General features: G+C 44.0%; 1 protein-coding gene across 1 annotated transcript in view; it reads left to right on the top strand.

Moving 5' to 3' along the window:
* Window positions 1–22,798, top strand: part of BCAS1 (brain enriched myelin associated protein 1) — a 107,654-nt gene that overhangs the window by 78,753 nt on the left and 6,103 nt on the right. Inside the window, exons 9-11 of the mRNA XM_064276230.1 lie at window positions 4,750–4,923; window positions 12,773–12,838; window positions 17,715–17,978. Of these exons, the coding sequence (XP_064132300.1) occupies window positions 4,750–4,923; window positions 12,773–12,838; window positions 17,715–17,978 (504 nt within the window). The remainder of the gene's footprint in view (window positions 1–4,749; window positions 4,924–12,772; window positions 12,839–17,714; window positions 17,979–22,798) is intronic.

The raw sequence follows: 22,798 nt of genomic DNA, 5'->3' as shown, positions 1-22,798 counted from the left end.
AGCTCAGCCACTACCTGTCTGTCAGTGGAGGCCTGTGTGTTGCTATGACGCTAAACAGGTTTCAGTGGAGCTTCCAGACAAAGACAGAGTAGGAAGAAGGGCCTGGCAATCTACCTCTGAAAAATCAGCCAGTGAAAACCCCGTAGGTCACAACCATCCAATCTCGTTGTGCACGGGGTTGCTTGAGTTGCAAGCTGACTCAACGGCAGCTAACAGCAACAACCATAAGCATATTGCAAGAATTCTTTAACTAATAAGGTCTCATAGCTTAATTATGGCTGAGTTCATTTTATTGAATTTTTCCACCTGCAACTTTCTAAAACACACCTACTTACCGATGCAAGACCTATGTTTACCAAGTCAGTATGATACAAAATATAAAGCAAAAAGTAAAACCCTTTCCTGAAATTTATATTGTCTCTATTAAACACAGACACTCTGGTGGTGTAGTGGCTAAGTGCTATGGCTGCTAACCAGAAGGTCAATAGTTCAAATCCACCAGGTGCTCCTTAGAAACTCAATGGCGGAGTTCTACTCTGTCCTACAGGGTTGGTATGAGTCAGAATCAACTTGACCACAACAGGGTTTTTTTTTTTTTTTTTTCTGTTTTTTTCTACTAAATATACCAGCCATCTTCCTGCTGTGTATACCATATCCCCTATTAAACCCAAACAGTGGGGATTTAATTCTAAAATACAGCACAAATCTGGTGTTCATAGTGTCCATCATACCCCAGATTAAAATGTGCAGATGCAGTAATATATTTTTAATAAGGTACGGCTTCTTCCAAAGCTCTAGCCTGAAAGGAAATTGGAAAATGATCCAAATAAAAATAGAATTCATTTGTCTGTGTATGCAAATTAGATCAACACTTACCCCGAGCTGTTCTGGGTTTTCCACTCCGGATGCCAATGGATTTTCCTTGGCTGCCAAAAGCCAACTTCTTGGCCTGACTTCAAAGCCAGTGTGAGTCTCTAGAAGTCCCTTTTTTTTTTTTTTTTTTTTGGCCTGCTGAAATAGTTGTGTTTTGGAGAATGGACTAGAGGCCTAGGATTTGTGAGTTGACATTTCTAGAAATGGAAAGGCCCGGGAAGGGAACCGTTAGCATTCAAATAATGTCGATTTGCAAAGCTATTGCCATGAAATCTCACCATTCTATTACATAATTTTCCTTCCAGTCCCTTGCACACAATAAATGAGCCAGCTTCAAAGACGGAATAGTTCAGAATCTAGGGTCAGGTAGACCCTGTTCGTTACCTACAAGAAAGGCTATTTCCAACCCCTCCAGCCGTCTTCTTTGGATCTTATGCAAGTTGGCAGCTACCACACCCCTAAAGTATTTGTGATTCACCTAAACCAGTAATCCTGTTCACTTCACCAGCAATTAGTCTAGGGGTAAGGATGTGACCCAGTTCTGGCATAGAAAACTTACCCTGACTTAGGGGATCAAAATACAGAAGTTCATTTAGAGCAAATCTTTTTCTACACCATTCCTTCCTTCTTAGGACATTAGATTGAGGAAGTGATGCCTGGAACTGCAGCAGCTATTTTATGACCATGAGGTGGCAAAAGTAAAAAATGGGAATTCAGTATGCCAGGATGACTGAGCCAAAGAAGAGAAAGCCAGGGTTCTGGGAGACATTGTGGAGTTACTCAACCAACTCCAGAACTTCCTAATTTCAAACTTCTTGTTTCTTGTTTTCATTGGTTAAGCCACTCTTAAATATTCAGCTACTGGCAAACAACTCCATCCTCATTGAAATGGTTACTTACCTATGATGTGACTTTGGCCAGGTCATTCAACCATTCAGATTCTTCATCTGTAGAATCGGGATGATGTTATCTACCCCGAGCTGTTTTTGTAACTATTTATTGAGTTAATATATAAAAAATACCTTGCATGATGCTGGCACAGTAAGAGGTAGATATTAATATAATCATCTCTATTGGACATGGCAGCCTGCTTCTGTAAAGATTTACAGCCTCGGAAACTCTATACGGACATTTCTACTCTGTCCTATAGGTTCACTATGAGTCAGCATCGACTCAATGGCATTGGGTATGGGTAAATATTAGACCTGTACATGGTGGGTGATTTCAGAAAATTCATGCCCGTGGGGTAAATAGCTCTAGCACTAACACAAATAATAGTCGCTAGCCTTAACTGAGGGCATATCATGTGCCAAGCGCTGTTCTAAGAACATTACATGTATTGCCTCATTTATTCCTCAAAGCAACTTCCTGAAGTGTGTACTAGTTCCATTGAGAAAGGAGAAAACAAAGACACAGGGACACTGAGTCTTGACCTTGTATTTTTATTGTTGCTATTAGGTGCCATCCAGTCAGTTCTGACTCATAGTGACCCCGTGTACATCAGAACGAAATACAGCCTGGTCCTGTACCATCATGACCGTCATTATGCTTGAGCCCATTCTTGCAGCCACTGTGTCAATCCATCTCATTGAAGATCTTCCTCTTTTTCGCTGACCCTCTACTTTACCAATCCTTGTAGAGCCCCAGAAATGGGTAGAGTCAGGATTGAGGCTCAGGCAGTCTGGCTCTGAGTATAACCACTCCACAGACTACCTACATTGCACGCTTAACCCAAGGGCTTTTCTGGCCGAAGCTTATTTTGCGGAAATGCAATTGGCTTAAATCAGGCCTGGATTTGGAAATCCATGTCCACGTTCAACCTCTAACCTCCCTCTCTTGTTTGGCTCCAGTCTCAGCCTGGTTTCCTAGAGATAGGCCAGTGTCAAAAACCAGCAGCCCAGCAGCAGAAGCCCACTCACAAATATGTGTTGTTTGGCCAGTCCAGGGTTTTTATTCTTGTAAGGCCTTTAGATGGGGCAACTTGACTTTTGTTCCCCATAACCCCCACAGCTCCTTTTTACATTTGGTCAGTCCATGCTGATATTATCTGTCTTGCCCCCTGGGGACCTTTGAGTTTGTGACTCCCCAACCTAGATCTTTATTTACAAGTGGAAAATTCTAGAAGCCCTGTCAATGTCTTAAAGAGCAGTAAGGGGAAGAGAGATCGCTGACTATAATTGTCGTATTTTGGGGGTGTTCCTGGGTGCTGATTTCTTGATGGCCTCATCTCTGCTTCAGGTGACAATACAGAGATTAAAGAGTCTTCCCAATTCAGGATACTTGGTGCATTTGCAAGCCAGTGGTATATTCTTTACTAAGGAAGGGAAGATTGTTTTCCATAAACCTACCGTTTTGGGAAATAGCTAAGGTCCTAACTAAGCCTCTTTTCTTGCCCCTAACAGTAAAAGCAAGGCTCCAAGGAAGCTGGGGGTCTGGCACCAGCAAAGGCAAATGGAAGGATGCCTTTGGCTATGTAGTGCTTTCCTCTGAAGCAGGGGCTGGCAAACTCCTTCTGTAAAGGGCCAGGTGGTAAAGGGCTTTGCAGGCCACATAAAGTCTCTGTTGAGTATTCTTCATCTTCTTGGATTTTGTTTGTTTGCTTTTAAACTCATTAAAAGTGTAAAAACCATTCTTAGACAGAGGCAGGGGGCTGGATTTGGCCAGGTGCAGTAGTTTGCTGACCTCTGCCTGAGGAAATAGCAACAACAACAAAATGTAAACTCCTCTTCGGGTCAATTAATTCTGTCCTGTTCCAGAGACAAAGGCAAGTGCAGAAACCATCCCAGATGTGACTGGGCACAGGACAAGTAGGGGGAGGGAGTGCAAAGACACCTGGCTTGGAATCAGACTTGGGGTAAATGGGACTTTCCATCTAACCCCCACGCTGGCTACCGTTTCTCCCTCATAGCCACTGTAATAGGTAGTGAGCTCACTAGGAAGGAGCACTGGTGGTGCAGTGGTTAAACACTCAACTGCTAACTGAAAGATTGGCAATTTGAACCCACCAGCCGCTCTGTGGGAAAAAGATATGGCAGTCTGCTTCTGTAAAAATTACAGCCTTGGAAACCCTGTGGGGTAGTTCTACTCTGTCCTGTAGGGTCACTATGAGTCGGAATCAACTCAACAGCAACAGATTTTCGGAAGCTCACTAGGCAGGAAACAATTTAGCCATTGTTTTCTTTGCCAGGTTCATTTTTCTTCCTAAAGCCTAAACTTCGGTTAAGTAATAATTGGGAATGACGGGTCTGGGGTGGGAGTTGGGATCAGTTAATTAATGAGGAAGTTAAGTCTGCTAATTGAGTGACTTTTACACTGTCCTTTCTACAAAAGGAGCAGCTTCTCCACAGTTTCAGGGGAAGGAGGCTAGGAATGGAAGGTATCCTGGTCACTCTCTGAGGTTGGACTCCTAGGGAAACGGCTATTCGCAGGCTCCACATGGGCCAGGTGTACTTCACCTTTGTGGCAGCCCAAAGAGGTGGGCCTACTGGAATGTAAGAAGTACTGGGTATGCTGTGGAGGGAAGTCTCCCCAAAATGGTGGGACCTCCTTGGAGGGAATTTGCCCCAAAATGCTGGGACCTCTTATCTAAGCTTGGTACCTTCATGGGGAAGAAATTTTGCCACTTCCAAGTCAGTTGTTGGAAATCCAGCTGTTTGGGAGCACTTCCAAGTCGGTTGTTGGAAATCCAGCTGTTTGGGAGCACTTTAGCTGAAGTGAATGTTACTGCTCACAAATGTGCTTGCGTAGAAATGGCTGTAGATTCCAACCCACAGTGACCCTGTGGACAAGGGGACAACCAGGACCCCACTCTATAAAACGTCTTCCAGAAGAGTGCTGTTTTCTTCACTGTCTTATTACCTGGCAAAATAGATCCAGGTGGTGTGTGAATCCCCAGTAGAGATTACAAAGTCCAAGGAGGTAGACTCGGCCTTACAAACAGTGGATCTCAACGAGGATGGAGATGCGACACCTGAACCTGCAGAAGTAAAACCCAAAACAGAAGACAGCAAACCACCAAGAACCACCCTGATGGCATTTTTCAGGCAAATGGTAAGCCACCTGCCTTCAGTTTTGCAAAACTGAAATACATAGCTCAGGGCTTCCCTGAACAGAGGACATAGGCCACAGGTGGCAGGAGACGTAATTGCGGGTGGTATATATGGGATAATTCCTCTCCATCCTCTGATTCAGTCACAGAGAAAGCCTCACTTGATTGCCAATAGTCTTTAAGCCTTCTTTAACCCCGGCTAATCCCCCTCTTTAACAAGGAGCTGACGTTGGCTCAAGACTTTTGGCAGACCACAGCATCCCCTAGAAGTTAATATTAGCATTAACTTTCTTACTTATTTTTAAAGTTTCCTTTTGTTTATGGCCAATGATACTGTTTTTCTTATTATGTTAATGACATGAAGCTTCCTTTGAAAATACAATTATTTATATAAAGTACATGGGGTAATTTTCTCAGGGATTAAAAACTCATCAATAGTTCAAGTTACATGCTAACGTGGCAACAATTTTGAAGGTGATCTGTGAGAGGCGAAGATTTGGGCAAAGCAGACTTGTAGATAATTCAAATAAGAAAAATGACAAAATAGTTTTCTAATAGTGAATAGGTATAGCTTAGCTGGTGAAATGGCCTTGCTTTTAATTTGTGTAAAGTAGAAAGAAGGAGTCCTGGTGGTGTGGAGCGTTAAGCGCTGGAGTGTTAGCCGAAAAACTGGCAGTTCAAACTCACCAGCCAATCCACAGGAGAAAGACATGGCAGTCAGCTTCCGTAAAGATTAAAACCCAAAACCAAACCCATTGCCGTCAAGTCAGTTCCTAGAGGACAGGGTAGAACTGCCCCATAGAGTTTCCAAGGAGTGCCTGGTGGATTCAAACTGCTGACCTTTTGGTTAGCACCCATAGCTCTTAACCACTACACCACCAGGGTTTCCTCTGTAAACTCTATGGGCAGTTCTACTCTGTTCTGTAGGGTCACTATGAGTCGGAATCAACTCAACGGTAATAGGTCTGATTTGGGTTTTTTTTTTGGTTTTTTTTTTTTTTTAATTAAGAGTCATGTACATTAAGTATCTAAAGAGTCAGGAACTTCAATAATATAACATAGCAAACTCAGATCAGTTGGAGGGAGAGAAAAAGAGAAACATGTATGAGGTCATTGGTTTAATTCCCTTTTAATGAAAAATAAGAATTTCATTATAGCGTGCTTTTATTTTCAAGAGTATTTGGAGGTTTAATCCTTTGAGAAAGCAACTCTTGAATTTCGCAGGCTCACCCTGTTCGCAGATTCTTTCTTGTCCACCAAACCAAACCAAACAAACAAAATCCTTGCCAGTGGGAGTTGAGGCCTATTAGAAATCACTATTAGGAATTGTTGACCGGAATCATTTTCTTTTCTTGTTAGATTCTCATGGAATAAGAAGTGTAGAGTAAGAGTGGGCAGTTCATGCAGCTAGAACACCACCTGAATTGCTGGTCATTTGCTCTGCAATGCGGAGCTGAGAATGGCTATCAGAATTTGTGGCTTTTAAACCAATTTTTACACAATGTCAGGAAAGAAAAGAATGTTTGGCCTGTTTCTGGCAACTCATCTGAATGACAAATGGGATCCCCAAATAGCTTGCCATGATATTGAGGGTGATCCAACTTTCCTGTTTCTGAGTGCAGTTGAGAAATACAGGAAAAAAAAAAAAAAGATAGAATGATGTTGTCTTCCAAAAATCAACATGAAGCTTTCTTCATTTGAAAGAGGAGGAAATAGCCAGAAACTTCAAATAAAGCATGAAAAAAACCTCTAAACCACGCCCTGCACCCACACGTGACAAATCCTTACATTCGAATGAGGTCCCATGTTACTGAAATTCATCCCCCCAAGCTTTTCGTTACACATCCTTGGGGGAGATTTCCTAGCAGTAGAAACTGGGAAAGACTGAATTGTTTGGGTAGCAAAGTGGAAATAGAAGAGTCCTTTGGAATTGATGGTCCATAGGATAGGGATAGAGGTGGGAGAAGACACAGTTTTCAAAATCCTCGATGCATTCGAATCACCAGATCTGATCATTTCCATTTTTATTGTTACCTATTGCCCATGACAAAGGCAAGACCTGGGAACCTAACATTATTCTTCCTTTTCGGTGTTTAAACATTGCTCCAAAACTTCGATGATAGAATTTCCCCTGAAGATTCCAGATATCTTAATTATCCTTGTCTTTTATTCTGTTTTGTTTTCACTAGAATATTACAGTGCTGTTGTAATTAATTCGAATACACAGAAGACCTGGGCTTTCCAGTTTAACACACTCCCCACCACTCCCTATTGTCATATCCAGCCCGGCTCCCTCATTTATGTTACTGGCCTGGTCCCCACGGATATTTGAGTTTGCAACCCCTGGTACAGAACGACCTCATTGTTTATAATAACGTCTTTGGATCCATCTGCTTAACTATTGCCCTGTTGCCGGACATTTGGGTTGCTTGCAACTTTTCATAATTCATTCATTCACTTTTCCAACAAATAATTATTGAGTAGCCACTAAATTCCAGGTGTGAGAAGCTCTGGCGGTGCCGTGGGTAAGCGCTCAGCTGCTAACCAAAACGTTGGCAGTTTGAACCCACCAGGTGCTCTGCAGGAGAAAGATGTGCCAGTCTGCTTCCATAGAGATTACAGCCTAGGAAACCCAACGGGGCAGTTCTACTCTATCCTATCGAGTTGCGGAGTCAGAACCGACTCTGGCGATGGGCTTGATTTTTTGTGGTGGGTTTAAATTTCAGGCACTACAGATACAACAATGAGCATAAACAGAATAAGCCTAAGGCGGAAAAGAGAGGTTTGCTTTTTAACTTTGTCCTAGCCTTCAGGGAGCACGTGCTCTGTGCCTTACAGGCATTATCTCAACTGCTTCACTAGCCTGCTTTGAAATGGCCTGTATACCTACTTTTATGCATGTCTGTTAATATCTCCCTAGCATAGATTCTTGGAAGTCAACTCCAGTGGTTCTTTTCAGGAAATGCTTTTTGGTAACATTTTCACGGCTTTTGAGCTGATTTAAACTCTTTGGGTTTATGCAGGGGGAAAAAAAAAACTGCTCCACTACTATCTAAGGGCTTGAAAATCTAGACAGCATCTGGACCATCACTGCGGGGTTATTTGAGCCATATAAGTGAATGCTTTGAACTGATTTTAGATCTTATTAGCAAAATAATGTTGTTTTTTTTTTTAAACAATTGATTTTGTAGAAGAGGAAACTCAGTTTCAAACGTGTCACCTCTATTTTGTATTCACTTTCTCCGTTAATCAAATCATTAATTTTTCCAACTTCTACCCTTTGCCAAAGAGGGCCTGGACGTACGGTGATTAAGCACTTGGCCGCTAACCCAAAGGTTGGTGGTTCGAACCTACCAGCCACTCCTCAGGAGAGAGATGCAGCAGTCTGCTTCTGTAAAGTTTACTGCCTAGGAAACCCTGTGGGGGAGTTCTGTACCATCCTATAGGGTCGCTATGAGTTGGAATTGACTAGACGGCAATGGGTTTGGTTTGGTTCTGGTATCCTTTGCTCTCCCTCAAGGGCCTTTCAGATAACTCATTTTACCACCTGATGGCAAAAGAACTACAGTGAAACCTATGAGAGCCAGAACTCGACGGAACTGCCTTGTTTTTCTGGGTCTCGCAAGTTTTCCGCCTTTGGCAGGGTACAGCCTGACCACTTTTCTCTTGCTCATTTTTGTGGAAAATATTTGCGTTTTCCTTCCTTGCCAGTTTTCTACCTCACACCGGTTCTGGCTTTCACAGGTTTTACTGTACTTGGCTGAATATTTTTCATTGAAGTAACTAATAAAATGCATTGCCCAGTCCATTCCTAAAGAGACCTTTTCTTTCCAGAAATTAACCTCTTATAAAAATAAAAACAATATCATTTTTAAAAATAGCTACAATTTCGGGGGGGGGGCAAAAAAGAGTCTTGTAAGTCCTAGCTTTGTCTTCTACACAGATAGATGTACCACTTCACAAAAACCCTATGGGCACCTACAGGAATTTAAAATAATCACAAAGAATATCTAAGACATCTGCCACGCCCTAAATAGAAAAAGATCTTCGTATGTATCAATTCAACTGTATGTCAGAAAATTGGATGTTTGAAGTGCTGGTGTATTTTTAAAAAGTGAGTAGGTAGATTACTGTATTCATGTACTCACAAACCAGGTAGGCAGGTGAACCTTAAAGGTGGTAGATAGAAGTATATGATGCAGATTTAGAATCTGCCAAGGTTGTTAACACCTTGCACTTGAAAAGTGCTTTCCTCCTCCAAACTATTTGCACATACTTCATTTCATTCAACCCTCCCAGTGTCTTTTACTTTTTCTTTGGACCATTAGTTTTATAAGATACCGTTTGCTGGAAGAACTTTCTCAGGCTTAGAGAAAGACTGACAGCCTTAATGTTGAGCAAACCAAAGGCCCACATGAGAAGACAGCCACGGAAGTATAGTGTTTTCTTTATTACATTCAATCCAGTAAGTCTAGTAAGACCTTTGAAATTTACTATCTGGAGGGAAAAAGAGGGTGGTTTGTAATGGTATTTATAAAATAAAAAAACAGAAGTCTTCTAGCCAAAGGTCTTGATCTTGCATTCTTCCCTGACACTTAAAATATCAATACTGATTTACTCTGTAAGGAAAAGCTTCCTAAAGAAGCATTTAATAGGGAACCCAAGGCTGAGAAGGGAGAGTGTTGACATGCTAATCAATGTCATAAACAATCTGCGTACTGTTTAATGAGAAGCTGGTTTGTTCTGTAAGCCTTCATCTAAAGTACAATTTAAAAAAAAAAGGAAGCATTTATTTGGGCAATTCCTGTCTCCACCGATACCTTGCTTTCCTTGCTACCTTTAAAGAGGATTCTCTAGTCATTTGGCTCTCCTTAGCTATTAGTAGTAATGACAATAATAAACCAAACCAAACCAGTTGCCACTGAGTCGCAACACACGATGTGCTCAAGTATGTCAGAGCAGAGCTGTGCTCCGTACGGTTTTCAATCGGTGAATTTTTTAGAAGTAGATCACCAGGCCTTCCTTCCATGGCGTCTCTGGGTGGACTCGAACCTCCAACCTTCTGGTTGGCAGCTGAGTGTGCTAACCATAGGGACCACTGAGGGACTCTAATAAAAATAATTGCTACCGCTTATTTAATTCAGGTTTCTGACATGGCCAGCTCTGTGCTAAGCATATTGCATGTCTTTCTCATTTATGAATATAAAAGCCCTCTGAGATCAGTACTGTCACTGCCCCACTGTGTAGGCCACGGAAAGGAAGCTTAGAGTGTTTAGACGATTTGCCCAAGGTCCCAAGACCCCAGAACTGATAGGTGGCAAACCTGTTGGTCCTAAAGCCCGTCCTTTTACTTCTGTGCCTTTGCTGCTTCCTGGGCTTCTGGCCACCAGTTCTCTCTGAGAACACGAGCCGTGGAGGTGGACCAGCCACAAGCTCCATGCTTGGGATCCCCTCAGTCATGTTTTTGGTGGAAACGTCGCTTTTATTTATTGGGCTGTTACACTTCTCTGAACTTACAGGAAGACAAAAAGAGAGGAAAATGAATGCCTGGTTTCCATAAATCATAGACCCAGGTTTTCTGAATAGACTTGTCACTAAAATGAGATTTACCTTGGCTGCATAATTTTGTCTTAATAGTCCAATTCCATTTCAAGTAAGGATCTTGGTAAAACGTAAAACTTGGACTCATAGCTTTTGGTTATCCTGGAAATTCCCAGTAGATCGACTTCCTTAGGTTTGTTGTAATGAGGTTGCTCTAGTAAGTTTGCTGGCACGCTCACACTATATTAAAATTTCATTCCAGTTCTTTTAAATCTCAACTGGGGCGGAATGAGAAGATAACATCAAATAAATGCATTTGCATTACTTTCAAAGAAGTGTGAACTGACCACCTAACATTTCTACTAGAATTTTCAATATCTAAGTGGTAGGTTTTAGAGAAGGAACCCTGGTGGCACTATGGTTAAGCGAGCGTGGCTGCTAACTGAAAGGTCAGTGGTTCAAACCCCCCAGTGGCTCCACCGGAGAAAAGACCTGGCGATCTGCGAAAACCCTATGGGGCAGTTCTACTTGGTCACATGGGGTCGCTAAGAGTCAGAATCAACTTGATGGCACACAATAATGTATGTTGAAGGTGCTTCAACCTTCTCAGAGTATCAAGCCTTAGAAATGGGTGACACATGAAAGAAATAGAAGTGACTTCATTACCATGACAAGCATGGATGCCACAACAAGATCCCCTCTTAAAACTCTACAGGAATACCCCAAGACAGTTCACCTTTGGCTCTCATGAATAAAAATCAACTCCCTAAAGAAAATTGCTCAGTATCACACTGCAAGATCTCTGAAAATACTTAATAGCCTTCAAAAACCACTCTTTAAAGTATTAAATAGTCTCTAAAAGAACTTCAGCCTCTTTAAACAGTAACTCTGCTATTTTTGACAACTGGAAAATAAGCTTTTGTGGTTATGGTCCTTTAAATAACAAGACCCAACATGAATTATCCTTGTTTGTCTCTGAACAAGGGCTTTGCAAGGAGGAAAGGGAGGGAGAGAAGGAGGGAGAAAGAAAGGAGGGAACACAGGAAGGAAGAGAGGGAGGGAGGGAGGAAGGAAGATAAGAACGGCGGAAGAATCTGGAATCTTTCTCCCAGCCCCACATCGCTTAACCCCTGATCCCTACACTCCCTCAGAGCAGGGCAGAGGAGACAGTAAGCAATGAGCAAGTACATGTGCAGGTCTGCAGGGATTAAACCTGAGTCGATATTATTGATGAGAACTAAGAAAGTTGTTTCCAGATTTCTTGGGTATTTTTCCAAGCATCAAGCATAAAACTAAAACCAAACCCATTGCTGTTGAGTCGATTCTGACTCATAGTGACCCTACAGGACAGAGTAGAACTGCCCCATAGGGTTTCCAAGGATCTGCTGGTGAATTCCAACTGCCAACTTTTTGGTTAGCAGCCAAGCTCTTAACCACTGCACCACCAGGGCTCCCATCAAGCATAGGGCTTTACTAAGCACACAGTTAAAACTACAGATTCCTGTATGGATCTGAATTTGTCTGTGTTCTGTGAGCTTAGAGCTGTGAGGCTCAAACTCCAGCATGCATCAGAATCACCTGCAAGGCTTTTTAAAACAGATTGCTGGGCCCACCTGCGGAGTTTCTGATTCTGTGTATCTGGAGTGGGTCTCGGGAATTTCCATTTCTGACAAGTTCCTGGTGATGCTGATGCTGCTGACCTGGAACCAAGACTTTGAGGGCCAATAGTTTGGAGCATTACGGAGCCAGTGCTCAGTTTACGGGGCCAAAGCTGTGAATTCAACCCCATTCAGCCCTGTCATGCATGCCACTGGCCATGGGGCGGGGGGGGGCTAAAGGATGGAAAATGGATTGTTTGACATAACCCATCTCACTACGGGGGTGGGGAGAATGCCTCAAGGAAAAACACTCAAAACCTAAATATTACCAGTGGAAGGCCACTAAGGGTTCATTTGTTCATGGACCCATTTGTTCATTCATTTATTCATCCATTCGATACGTTCAACCACCTCTTTATTCCAACATTAGAATTCTCATCATACTAATTGAGTTTAGTACTGTTAAGTTTATGACTTTTTTTTGTTGTTGTTTTTGGAGAACAAGACTTGAATGTAACCAGACTTTGGTTACAGATCACGTGGAAATTCGTACATCTCATAAGTAATACATGTCCTGCTCTGTCTTCTGTTTGTTTTGACCCCAAATCTCAATACTAAATGTCTGAGGCCACCCATTTCAGAACTTCCCTTGCATTCTCCGTGTTGCCATGCTTGTTATAGCTGAAAGGCCATTGTCTGTTTGTTATTTTAGTCAGTGAAAAGGGAAGGAGGGAACACCCATTCAGAAGAAATAAATGGGAAAGATTCGAACTACCAAGTAAGTGATCTGTGACCTCGGTTTGGTGGTGGGGGTAGCTGGCATGTTCTCCTTAATTCCCAGCCTTGTTTTCAAGGCAGTTCTCAGCCACAGCCAACTCATTTAAAAAATCCAGATTAAGCACCTACTGTATACCAGGCACTATACTGCACTCTGCAGATAGAAGCATGAACAAGCTAGGGCTCCTCAGCTATTTCTGATTGCAACACTTTCACGTATGCCCTTCCCTCTTCTCTCCATGGACATTCCCTTCCCTTGTTCAAGTCTTGGCACGAACATCACCTCCTCAGAGAGACCTTCCATGCCCGCCTGTCACCACTGGGTCTTGTTCTCTTACTTCATGGCACTTGCCACCAATTGTAAAGATTCACTGGTTGGTTAGCTGTCAATCTCTCCTACCCTGACTGGGGTGTCATGGACCAGGGAGCCTCTTGTATTTTTCTATCACATTGAGGGTGCCTGGCATACAGTAGGAGCCATTTCTTGAATCGATGAGTGAAAGACTCAGGGTCTTGTGATTTGTTTACAGTGTTTTCTCTCTTCTAAGGAAATGTAGCTATTAGATTTATATAACTGTATTGTGCTTTCTTTATGAAGTCATGCTCAGCACCCTATTTTATAATCTGTACTTCTTTTTTTTTTTTAGCTGAAAAATATACCTTCATGAAAATGTCCTTAAATATTCTTCTCAATTTTGGCTGTATGGTGAAGTGGCTAAGAACATGAGTTGTAGACTCAAATTGCCTGGGATTGAATCTTGGCTTAGCCATTGTGTATCTGCGTGACTTGAAGCCAATCACCAAACCTCTCAGTGCCTCAGTGTCCTCATGTGTATAATGGAGCTAGTCACAGTACTGCCTGGCCGACTTGTCATGATTAGGTGGCACATGCCTGGTACAGAGGGCTCGTTGCTATGGTTTTGTTACTTTTGCTATTGTTGTACTTCCAGTAGGAAATTATTATCCTGACCCTGGTGGTGCAGTGGTTAAGAGCTACAGCTGCTAACCAAAAGGTCGGCGGTTCGAATCCACCTGGCACTCCTTGGAAACTCTGGGCAGTTCTACCCTGTCCTTTAGGGTCTCTATGAGTCGGAATCAACTCAACAGCAATGGGTTTGGTTTTTTCGTTTAATGTTCTTCATGTCACAGCCCTGGTGGTGCAGTGGTTAAAGTACTTGGCTGTTAACCAAGGGTCAGCACTTCAAATTTACCAGCCACTCTTTGGAAACCATATGGGGCAGTTCTACTCTGTCCTATGGGGTCGCTATGAGTCAGAATCGACTCGACGGCAATGGGTAATATTACTCATATCGCACACTCAAAAATGGCAGCTGATGATTCTAAATAATTTATAGTATTCCTATTTCTACAATAATTGGTTGCTGGCCATTCAGCGGAAACCCTGGTGGTGTAGTGGTTAAGCGCTACAGCTGCTAACCAAGAGGTCGGCAGTTCAAATCCACCAAGCACTCCTTGGAAACTCTATGGGGCAGTTCTACTCTGTCCTATAGGGTCACTATGAATCGGAATCGATGGCAGTGGGTTTGGTTTTTTGGTTTGGCCATTCGGCACATTTTGATTGAGACCCACTATGTGTCTGCCACCCTGGGTATTTGGGACAAGGCAGCGGAAGAAGCAGAGAAGGGTGTCGTTCTCTGGAGCCCACCTTCCATGGGAAGGAGACAGACTGTCCAGTCTCAAGCGAGCATGGAAATCCCCAGGATGACCGCACATGTGACGAATGCTAGAAAGAGAATACAGCACAGTTACCCAAGAGAGGAGGTTAGGCTTCTTTAGACAGGATAGCCAGGGACTGTATCTCCACAGGGTAACATTGGAACTGAGACTTGGTGGAAGAGAAGCAGCTGCTCTCTGAGGCTCTGGGAGCACAGCAGGCAGAAAGAACAGCAAACACGAAGTCCTAGTGCTGAAACAAGCTTGTTCAGGAACAGAAGGGGGCCCTGTGGCTGGAGCAGAAGGAGCAGCATGGGGAGAGGTAGAAGAGACCCAGGAGAACTCCGTCATGTAACATTCAGCAAGTGGTTACCGAGTACCTCCTCTGTACCAGGCACTGTGATGAAGGCTGAGGATGCAGAAATAAAGCTGGGACTCGGACCCACATAAAAACCAAAAGAGCAAACCTATCGCCAACGAGTTGATTCTGATTCATAGCAATGCTATAGGACAAAGGAGAACTGCCCCATAGGGTTCCAAGGCTGCAATCTTTACAGAAGCAGACTGCCGTGACTTTCTACCCTGGAGCCACTGGTGAGTTCACACCACCGACCTTTTGGTTAGTAGCCGAGTGCTTTAACCACTGTGCCACCAGGGCTCCTTTCAGATCCACATAATCAGGGCAGATTTCCATCGAGTCAGCTGCGACTCATGGTGTCAATAGGGCTGTGCTTCATAGCATTTTCAATAGCTGGTTTCTCAGAAGTAGATCACTAGCCCTTTCTTCCGAGGTGCCTCTGAGTGGACTCGAACCCCCCACCATTTGGTTAGCAGCTGAGCTCATTAACCGTTTCCACCACCCAGGGACTGGTACAGTCTTTCTTAAAAGAGCAATACAAGCTATGGTCACCAACTCATCCCAGTTGGCCTGCGATTTATCTACTTTTAAAACTGAAAGTCTAACTTCCAGGGAACCCCGTCATTCCCAGACAAACCAAGACTCTTGGTCACCCTGTGGATGGCACTTCATAGGGGCCAGACACAGTGCTAAGCAGATTTTGCATTATTCACTCGTTTAATCCTCACTACCACCCTATGAGCTGTAATTTCTATTATTACTCTATTCAGAGGAGGAAACTGAGAGGTCAAGCCATTTCTTCCTGGTCACAGCAAGATTGCGACAGAGCTCGGATCAAGCCAGGTCCCTCAGGCTCCAGACACTGAGTTCCTAGCTGCTCACTGTGCCTTAAAATGTTCTCTGCAACAAAAACAGCTAACGAGGTGTCTGAACAGGGACCGCTGGTTTCTGTCTCTCTGAAGAGCACCATGGTGGGATTTTCTGTCTCGCCCCGAGCGAGTATCTGCTCTGGGCTGTCTGAGGTTCTGGGATGGCTGTATCTTAGCTTTTGCTCTCACTTTGGCAGCCAGGCTCTGACAGAAATATTCAGGACACGCAGTTACAGAAGTGCTTCCAGGTGCACGGGACGTCTGATGCTTATTTCTTCCAGGATGTCTGCCTTCTCGGGAGTTGCCACCTGGGGAGCCTTCTGGGCTGGGAGCTTTGTCCGTTATTTCTTATTTCTAAGGGGTGTGGTTGAGTCACTGGCGCGAAATGACAGTTCTGACCTTTTCGATCAAAATTGCAGCTTCGTCCTAGAGCTTTTTGAGCTGGGGACAGCACATAACCCTGTGAGTCAGAGGCTGTAAACCTGTGTCTGGTGGTTGAATGTGGCCCATAGGTGGACTTTGTGGTGGTGGTTTGTCCTGAACAGGGCTTTAAAACATTTCAAGTCAATTTTTAAAAATTGAGATGTTTTGCATTTTTTTAAATTCAAATTCCTGTTTGGAAAAAAAAAAAAAAAAACCCAGAAGATTTAACAGGCTGCATTCCATATGGGATCTCTCAGCTGGGTCTGAACACCATTGCCACTTTAGATAGGGCATGTCACATGCAGTTTGCCACAGTCGCCACTACTCCAAATTGTCTCCCCAACATCAAAGCCAGTGTTGCTTGCACTGGTGTTTATCTTATACTAGAGAAGCATTCCTTCAGAGCTATGTTTCTTTTACAACTGGAAAAATAAGAACTCTGCGATAATTCTTACTCTTAGCCTCCTCTTTTTTTTTACACCATCTCTCTAGCCCCACAGACATTTGAGTTTATGTAAATTATGGGGAAAGGGTTTCTACTCCTGACAGATTTCTTTAACCTGTAATTTACCTAGCATTTTCCAGAATTTTGAATTTTACAGCCTCATCCCTTCAAGCTGTGGGAGCCAAGTAGAATTAGAAATGTTTCATTTTGGCATGGGAGGATATGCATTCAAAACCAATAATGAGACAGTCGTGTTCTTTTATCATTATTTCATGGAGTGAAAGGATCGTTTGACAGCAAAAATTAAGAAAAATGTAATCATGAAGAAAAGAATAGGCATCCCTAAGAAAAGAGTCACATCTGGTTGCAAGTGAGGGGAACCCTCTCAAAGCTGGCTTAAGCACAAAACGGCTTCAGGAAGAGATTAATCCAGGAGCACACACAATGTCATCAGTCCCTGATGTCTCTCTCACTCTGTTTCCCTCCCTTTCCCTCTACCTCCTTCCCCCTCTCTCTCCACTCTGCTTTCTTCTGCATTGGCTTCATTTTCAGGTAGATTTTCCCTGGAAGCCACAGTTGCTCCTGAAGCTCCAGGCTTACATCTACACAGCTTCAAATCCAAGTGGAAAGGGAGCAAGCTTCTCTCTCTTGGTTATTTTTGCCAAGTTCTGAAATTAGCTCAGTTTTTATCTACATTTGGCCATCCTGACCCGATCACAGAGCTGACAGTGCTCTGATTGGCCAAATTGAGTCACATACCCTTGTCCTGGAGTGGAATTTGTTTGCCTAGACCACATGGAGTAGATGATCGAGAAGGATGGTTCCCCAAGGTAATCCAAGTCCTAGTACCAGAAGAAGGGGGAAAGAGTGCTTGCTGGGAAAGCCTGAAATTCATTAATTATTAAGTAAATAAATAAATGTCCCCTACCAGGATCTTGCATCATGAGAAGTGTTTGCAAATTTCTTTTTTTTTTTTCATTTCCCCAAGAACTCATGAAAACACCGACACCATCCAACATTTGAACATCTCTTTTAACACAGTTATTCACCTCCTACCAAGAGTTGACTTGCAGCCACTAAAAATGTACTTTGTTTATAATTGCTATAGACATCAGACTCTGCAGAGAAGGCCACCACACCACTGGAGCCAGAGCTGACCACAGTAGTCCAGAAGGGGAAAGAGGGCTCCTCGAAGGACAAGAAGTCACCAGCCGAGATGGAGAAGCAGAAAAGCCGCAAGCAAGAAGCCAAAGAACCGGCCCCGTGTGCGGAGCAGTCTGTGGTGGAGATGAACTCTCTGCAGAACGGGGACAAACCCCAGAAGAGACCTGAGAAGAGGCGGCAGTCCCTTGGGGGCTTCCTGAAGGGCCTGGTAGGTGGGCTTGCCACCTCTTCTTCTCTCTGGGCTTTCAAGCAAGGGATATGGTTCCTACTCACAAAGGCACAGACTGGGGAGGGGCCTGGCCAGACATTTGTCAAATATTTATCGAGCAACTACTGTGTGCCCAGCACTGAGCTACGCACAGAGGGCAAGAGTGACATGGCCATTGCCATCCTGGAGCCCAGAGGCCAGTGCGGGATTGAGGGGGTGGGGTGCTGAGTATGGTAAGAGCTGGGGGAGGGGGGAGGGAGGCATGGGGGAGCCTGGACTGAGGACCTGGCTTGCCCTCAAGTTTGAGAGGCACATCAGGGAAGGCTTCCCGGAGGAGGTCACATTCAAGGGGAGACCCCAGATCTGACCGTGGAGGAGGTTAAGCAGAGCATGTTCTGGGCAGTGTGAACAGCAGATACCAAGGTGGGAACAGCAGGCACAAACGTGTGGACAGCAGGTGCAAAGGTGGGAACAGCAGGCGCAAAGGTGGGAACAGCAGATACCAAGGTGGGAACAGCAGGTGCAAAGGTGGGAACAGCAGGCGCAAAGGTGGGAACAGCAAGTGCAAAGGTGGGAACAGTGGGTGCAAAGGTGTGAACACAGATGCAGAGCTGTGAACAGCAGGTGCAGAAGTGTGAACAGCAGGTGCAAAGGTGAGAACAGCAGGCACAAAGGTATGAATAGTGAGTGCAAAGATATGAACGGCAGGTACAGAGATGTGAAAATGAGTGTAAAGGTGTGAAAAGCAGGTGCAGAGGTGTGAAAAGCAGTGCAAAGGTGTGAACAGTGGGCACAGAGGTGTGAACAATGGGTACAGGGGTGTGAACAGCAGGTGCAGAGATGGGAACAGTGAGTGCAAAGTTGGGAACAGCCGGTACAAAGGTGTGGTGGAGTGACGGGAGTAGTCTGGTTGGAATATAGAGTACAAGATGGGAGGATTGGCAGGGAATACATGGCAGTAACAAGCATCAATGTGCTTCTGCAGCCAGTGGCCTTGAAGAGCTGTAAACCAGGGAGACTTCCCTGACCCACACCTTGGGTGCAGGGTATACAGGGTGATTAAAACCTAGCTCCTGCCCTTCGGGAGTTCACAGCCCAGTGGGGTTACCAGACATTAAACGGTTAATACCTTTTGTATTCTTTGTATCTTATTTGTTTCTTCTTTGCCTCCGCCCCTAGACTGTTAGCTTTGGGAGAGCAGTGACTGTGTCTGTCTGGGTCTGGAACATAGTAGACACTCAGTAAACATTTGTTGAGTGAATAAGTGAATGAAGTGTGGTATAACACTGTTGCCGTTATTGTTGTTTGCCAATTCCAATTCTTTTTGACCCTATATAGCAGGGTAGAACTGCCCTGTAGGGTTTCCTAGGCTGTAATCTTCACCAGGTCTTTTCTCCCTTTGAGCAGTTGGTAGGTTCAAACTGCCCACCTTTCGGTTATCAGCCAAGTGCTTAACCTTTGGGCCACCAGAGCTCCTTGAAATATGACACTAGTAAATATTTAGTTATATTTGGGATAAAGTAAATTCTGGCAAACAAGAAGGAGAGTCTGGAAAACCATTACTCAAATTAGAAACAAAATGATCAAGCATAAACTAAGGAGAAAAATAAGTGAGGCCTATCTAGGACTCGTGGGAATAGGAGTTCAGCCAAGAGGGTAAGGAAATAACATTGACACCGGAAGTGGGGGTCCATGAACTGGAGTTTGCCTCCATGTTGCAATACAAATGGGGCAATTAAGTGAAGCAAACTGTTCTCAACCTATTGGATCATTCAAAATTACTCCATTCTCTAGGTATCCGTAGATGCTGATGACCATCAGCACATAGAGGTTGGTCAGTGCTATGGTTTCCCTAAGCAGCCCTGGTCGCACAACAGTAAAGCACCCGGCAGCTAACCAAAAGTTTGAGGATTCAAACCTACCAGCCACTCCAAGGGAGAAAGACCTGATGATCTGCTTCCGTAAATATTACAGCCAAAAAAAAAAAAAAAACCCTGTGAATCAGTTCTACTCCAAACCATGGGGTGGCTCTGAATTGAAAATTGACTCAATGGCACCTGATAACAGCAATGGTTCCCCTGTCCCAAGTGTGGTCCCCAGAAAACAACATCTCTGGGGAGCATGTTAGAAACTCAGAATCTCAGGCCCCACATCAGACCTACTAAGTGTAGTCTGCATTAGGACAACATTCCCAAGTTGGTTTTTTTGCACACTAAATTCGAGAAGCACTGGTCTACCCCACCACCTTGCTCCAGTGGGATGGTATGATAAAAATAAGTCCCAGAACAAATTTTGTCAGACATTGACATGTTTGTTAGCAAGCAAGCATTATTCAACAAATATTTAACAAGCTGTTACTATGGAAACCTTTGTGGCATAGTGGTTAAGTGCTACAGCTGCTAACCAAAGGGTCAGCAGTTCGAATCTGCCAAGCGCTCCTTGGAAACTCTATGGGGCAGTTCTACTCTGTCCTATAGGGTTGCTATGAGTCAGAATCGACTCGATGGCACTGGGTTTGGTTTTTTTTTTTTTTTTTTGTCTTACTATGTATCAGGTAGTATTCTAGGCACTTTAGAAGCTATTGCTGCTTAATAAATAACCTCCAAACACATTGGTTTAAAACATCCAATATTTATTTTCTCACAGTTGCTAAGAGCCAGGAATCTGGGAGGGGCTTAGCTGAATGGTTCTGGCACAGAGTCTCTCGTGACACTGCAAATCATGATGTTGTCTGAGGCTGCTTTCATCTGAAAGCTTGACTAGGGCTGGATCTGATTCCAAGATGGCACCCTCACATGGCTGTTGGCAGGAGGCCTCAGATCTCACTACCTGAAGACGGCTTGAGTCTCCTCATGACATGGCGGCTGAGGCCTGGTTTACTCACTGTGAAGTGGGGAGAATTCCTACTTTGAAGGGATGTTGTGATAATTAAAAGAGATAAGTTATATGAAAGAGGGTGGCCCAGGACCGACTCTGAAGCATGCTCACACTCATAGTTTTTCTCTCCTATGCCACATGTTGTGTTCCTTATTAGCCTTCCTCTCTCTGGACACGGCACAGACCTCAAACTAATCAGGCAGCTCTTGCTGTGTTTTCACTGAGGTAGGGTGTCCAGATGTCTGTGCGGCCGAGAGTTCGTGCCTGCAGTGGCTGTCAAAGGCCCAAGTATTTACTTAAAGGAGATGCCTTCAGTTGCCCAGCTGAGGACAGGATGGGTTTGCTAGCACAGGCTTCTCGAAGTTTACTGTGCACACCTATCACTCAGGGATCTTGTTAAAATGCAGATTCTGGTTAAGTCGTTGTGGGGTGGGGCCTGGGATTCTACACGTCTAACAAGCTCCCAGGTGATACCAAAGCTGCTGGTCCGAGTCCCCACACTTTGAGAAGCAAGTTGCTAAAGGGCTAGAAAAGATGTTTGAAGAATTACTTGAGATTCTTTTGGTTTTTTTTTTTTTCCCAGCCTATGACTTAGAGGATCATTTGTTTAAAATTAGCAGCACCCAGGGAATGATTTCCATTGTGGTTTTTAACTATTTTTATCGAAGCCAGCCTCTGCAATGGTTATGAAGGCTGGAAAAAGACCACAGTGTAGAAAAGTTTGAGTACCCCCATTCATTCATTCATTCATTCATTTAACAAGTAATTGTAGAATGCCTTCTAGATGCCTGGCACTGAGCTACTCCAGGGGTCAGCAAACTACAACCAGCAGGCCAAATCAGGCCTGTGATGTGTTTTTGTAAATAAAGTTTTGTTGAAACACAGCCATGCTCATTCCTTTACGTATTGTCTGTGGCTGCTTTTGCACCACGATGGCAGAGTTAAGTAGTTGCAACAGAGACTGTATGGACTACAAAGCCAAAGATGTGTACTGTCCGGCCCTTTACAGAAAATGCGTGTCAACCCCTGAGCTAAATGCCAAGAATATATTCAGTGAACAAAGGAAATAAGACCACTGACTTGAGGAACTTACATTCTAGTGGGGAAACATGGAATTGAAAAGTAGATAAATTAATAAATAAAAATGTGAGCGTGGAAAGTAAACAGGGTAACATGAGAGAATTTGTCTGAATATATAGGGGGCAGAAGGGAGCAGGTGCTACTTTGGATTGGTGGATCCAGAAAGTATCTCTGAAGAGACAATGCTTGAACTGAGACAGGAAGAATTAAAAGGTACCAGGCAGGAAGAAAGAAGCCAGATGGTGCAATGGTTAAGCACTCAGCTGCTAACTGAGAGGTTGGTGGTTTGAACCCACCCAGTAGTTCCTCAGGAAAAAAGACCTGGCAATCTGTTCGGGGAAAGGTCAGCCTTGGAAACCCTATGTGGCAGTTCTACTCTGTCACATGGGATCACTATGAGTCAGAACGGGCTTGACAGCACGTAACAACAATAGGCAGGAAGAGAGCAAGGCACTCTATTCCCGGAGGCAGGAACGGCATGTGCAAAGGCCCTGGGGTGTTTGAGGCTGAGGAAGGAGTTGCTGTAGAGTAATGAGCAGGGCAGGGGAGTAACAGAAGGAGCTAAGATTGGAGATGTGGGCAGGGACCAGCTCATGTAGGCTGTACAGGCCATGTCAGAATTTAGACAGAATCCAACAGAAATCAGGAAGGTGTTAAAGGGCGTTACTCTAGGAAGTCTTAAGGCTGTTTATAATTTTTAAAACCTTCTTTCCTTTTGTGATTGTAGTACAGAAATGTCTATACAAGGGCAAGAGCAGAATTAGACACCCAGTGAATGCACATCCAGCATTATCAGGGAAAGCCGATGGTGGTTTGGGCTGGTGATGCTCGCAGAGATGACGAGAAGTGGAGGGTTTGAGACA

This window comes from Loxodonta africana, chromosome 24, assembly GCF_030014295.1.
Source record: "Loxodonta africana isolate mLoxAfr1 chromosome 24, mLoxAfr1.hap2, whole genome shotgun sequence".
In the NCBI taxonomy this organism is placed as follows: domain Eukaryota; kingdom Metazoa; phylum Chordata; class Mammalia; order Proboscidea; family Elephantidae; genus Loxodonta; species Loxodonta africana.
This window is presented reverse-complemented; position numbering and strand designations above follow the sequence as displayed.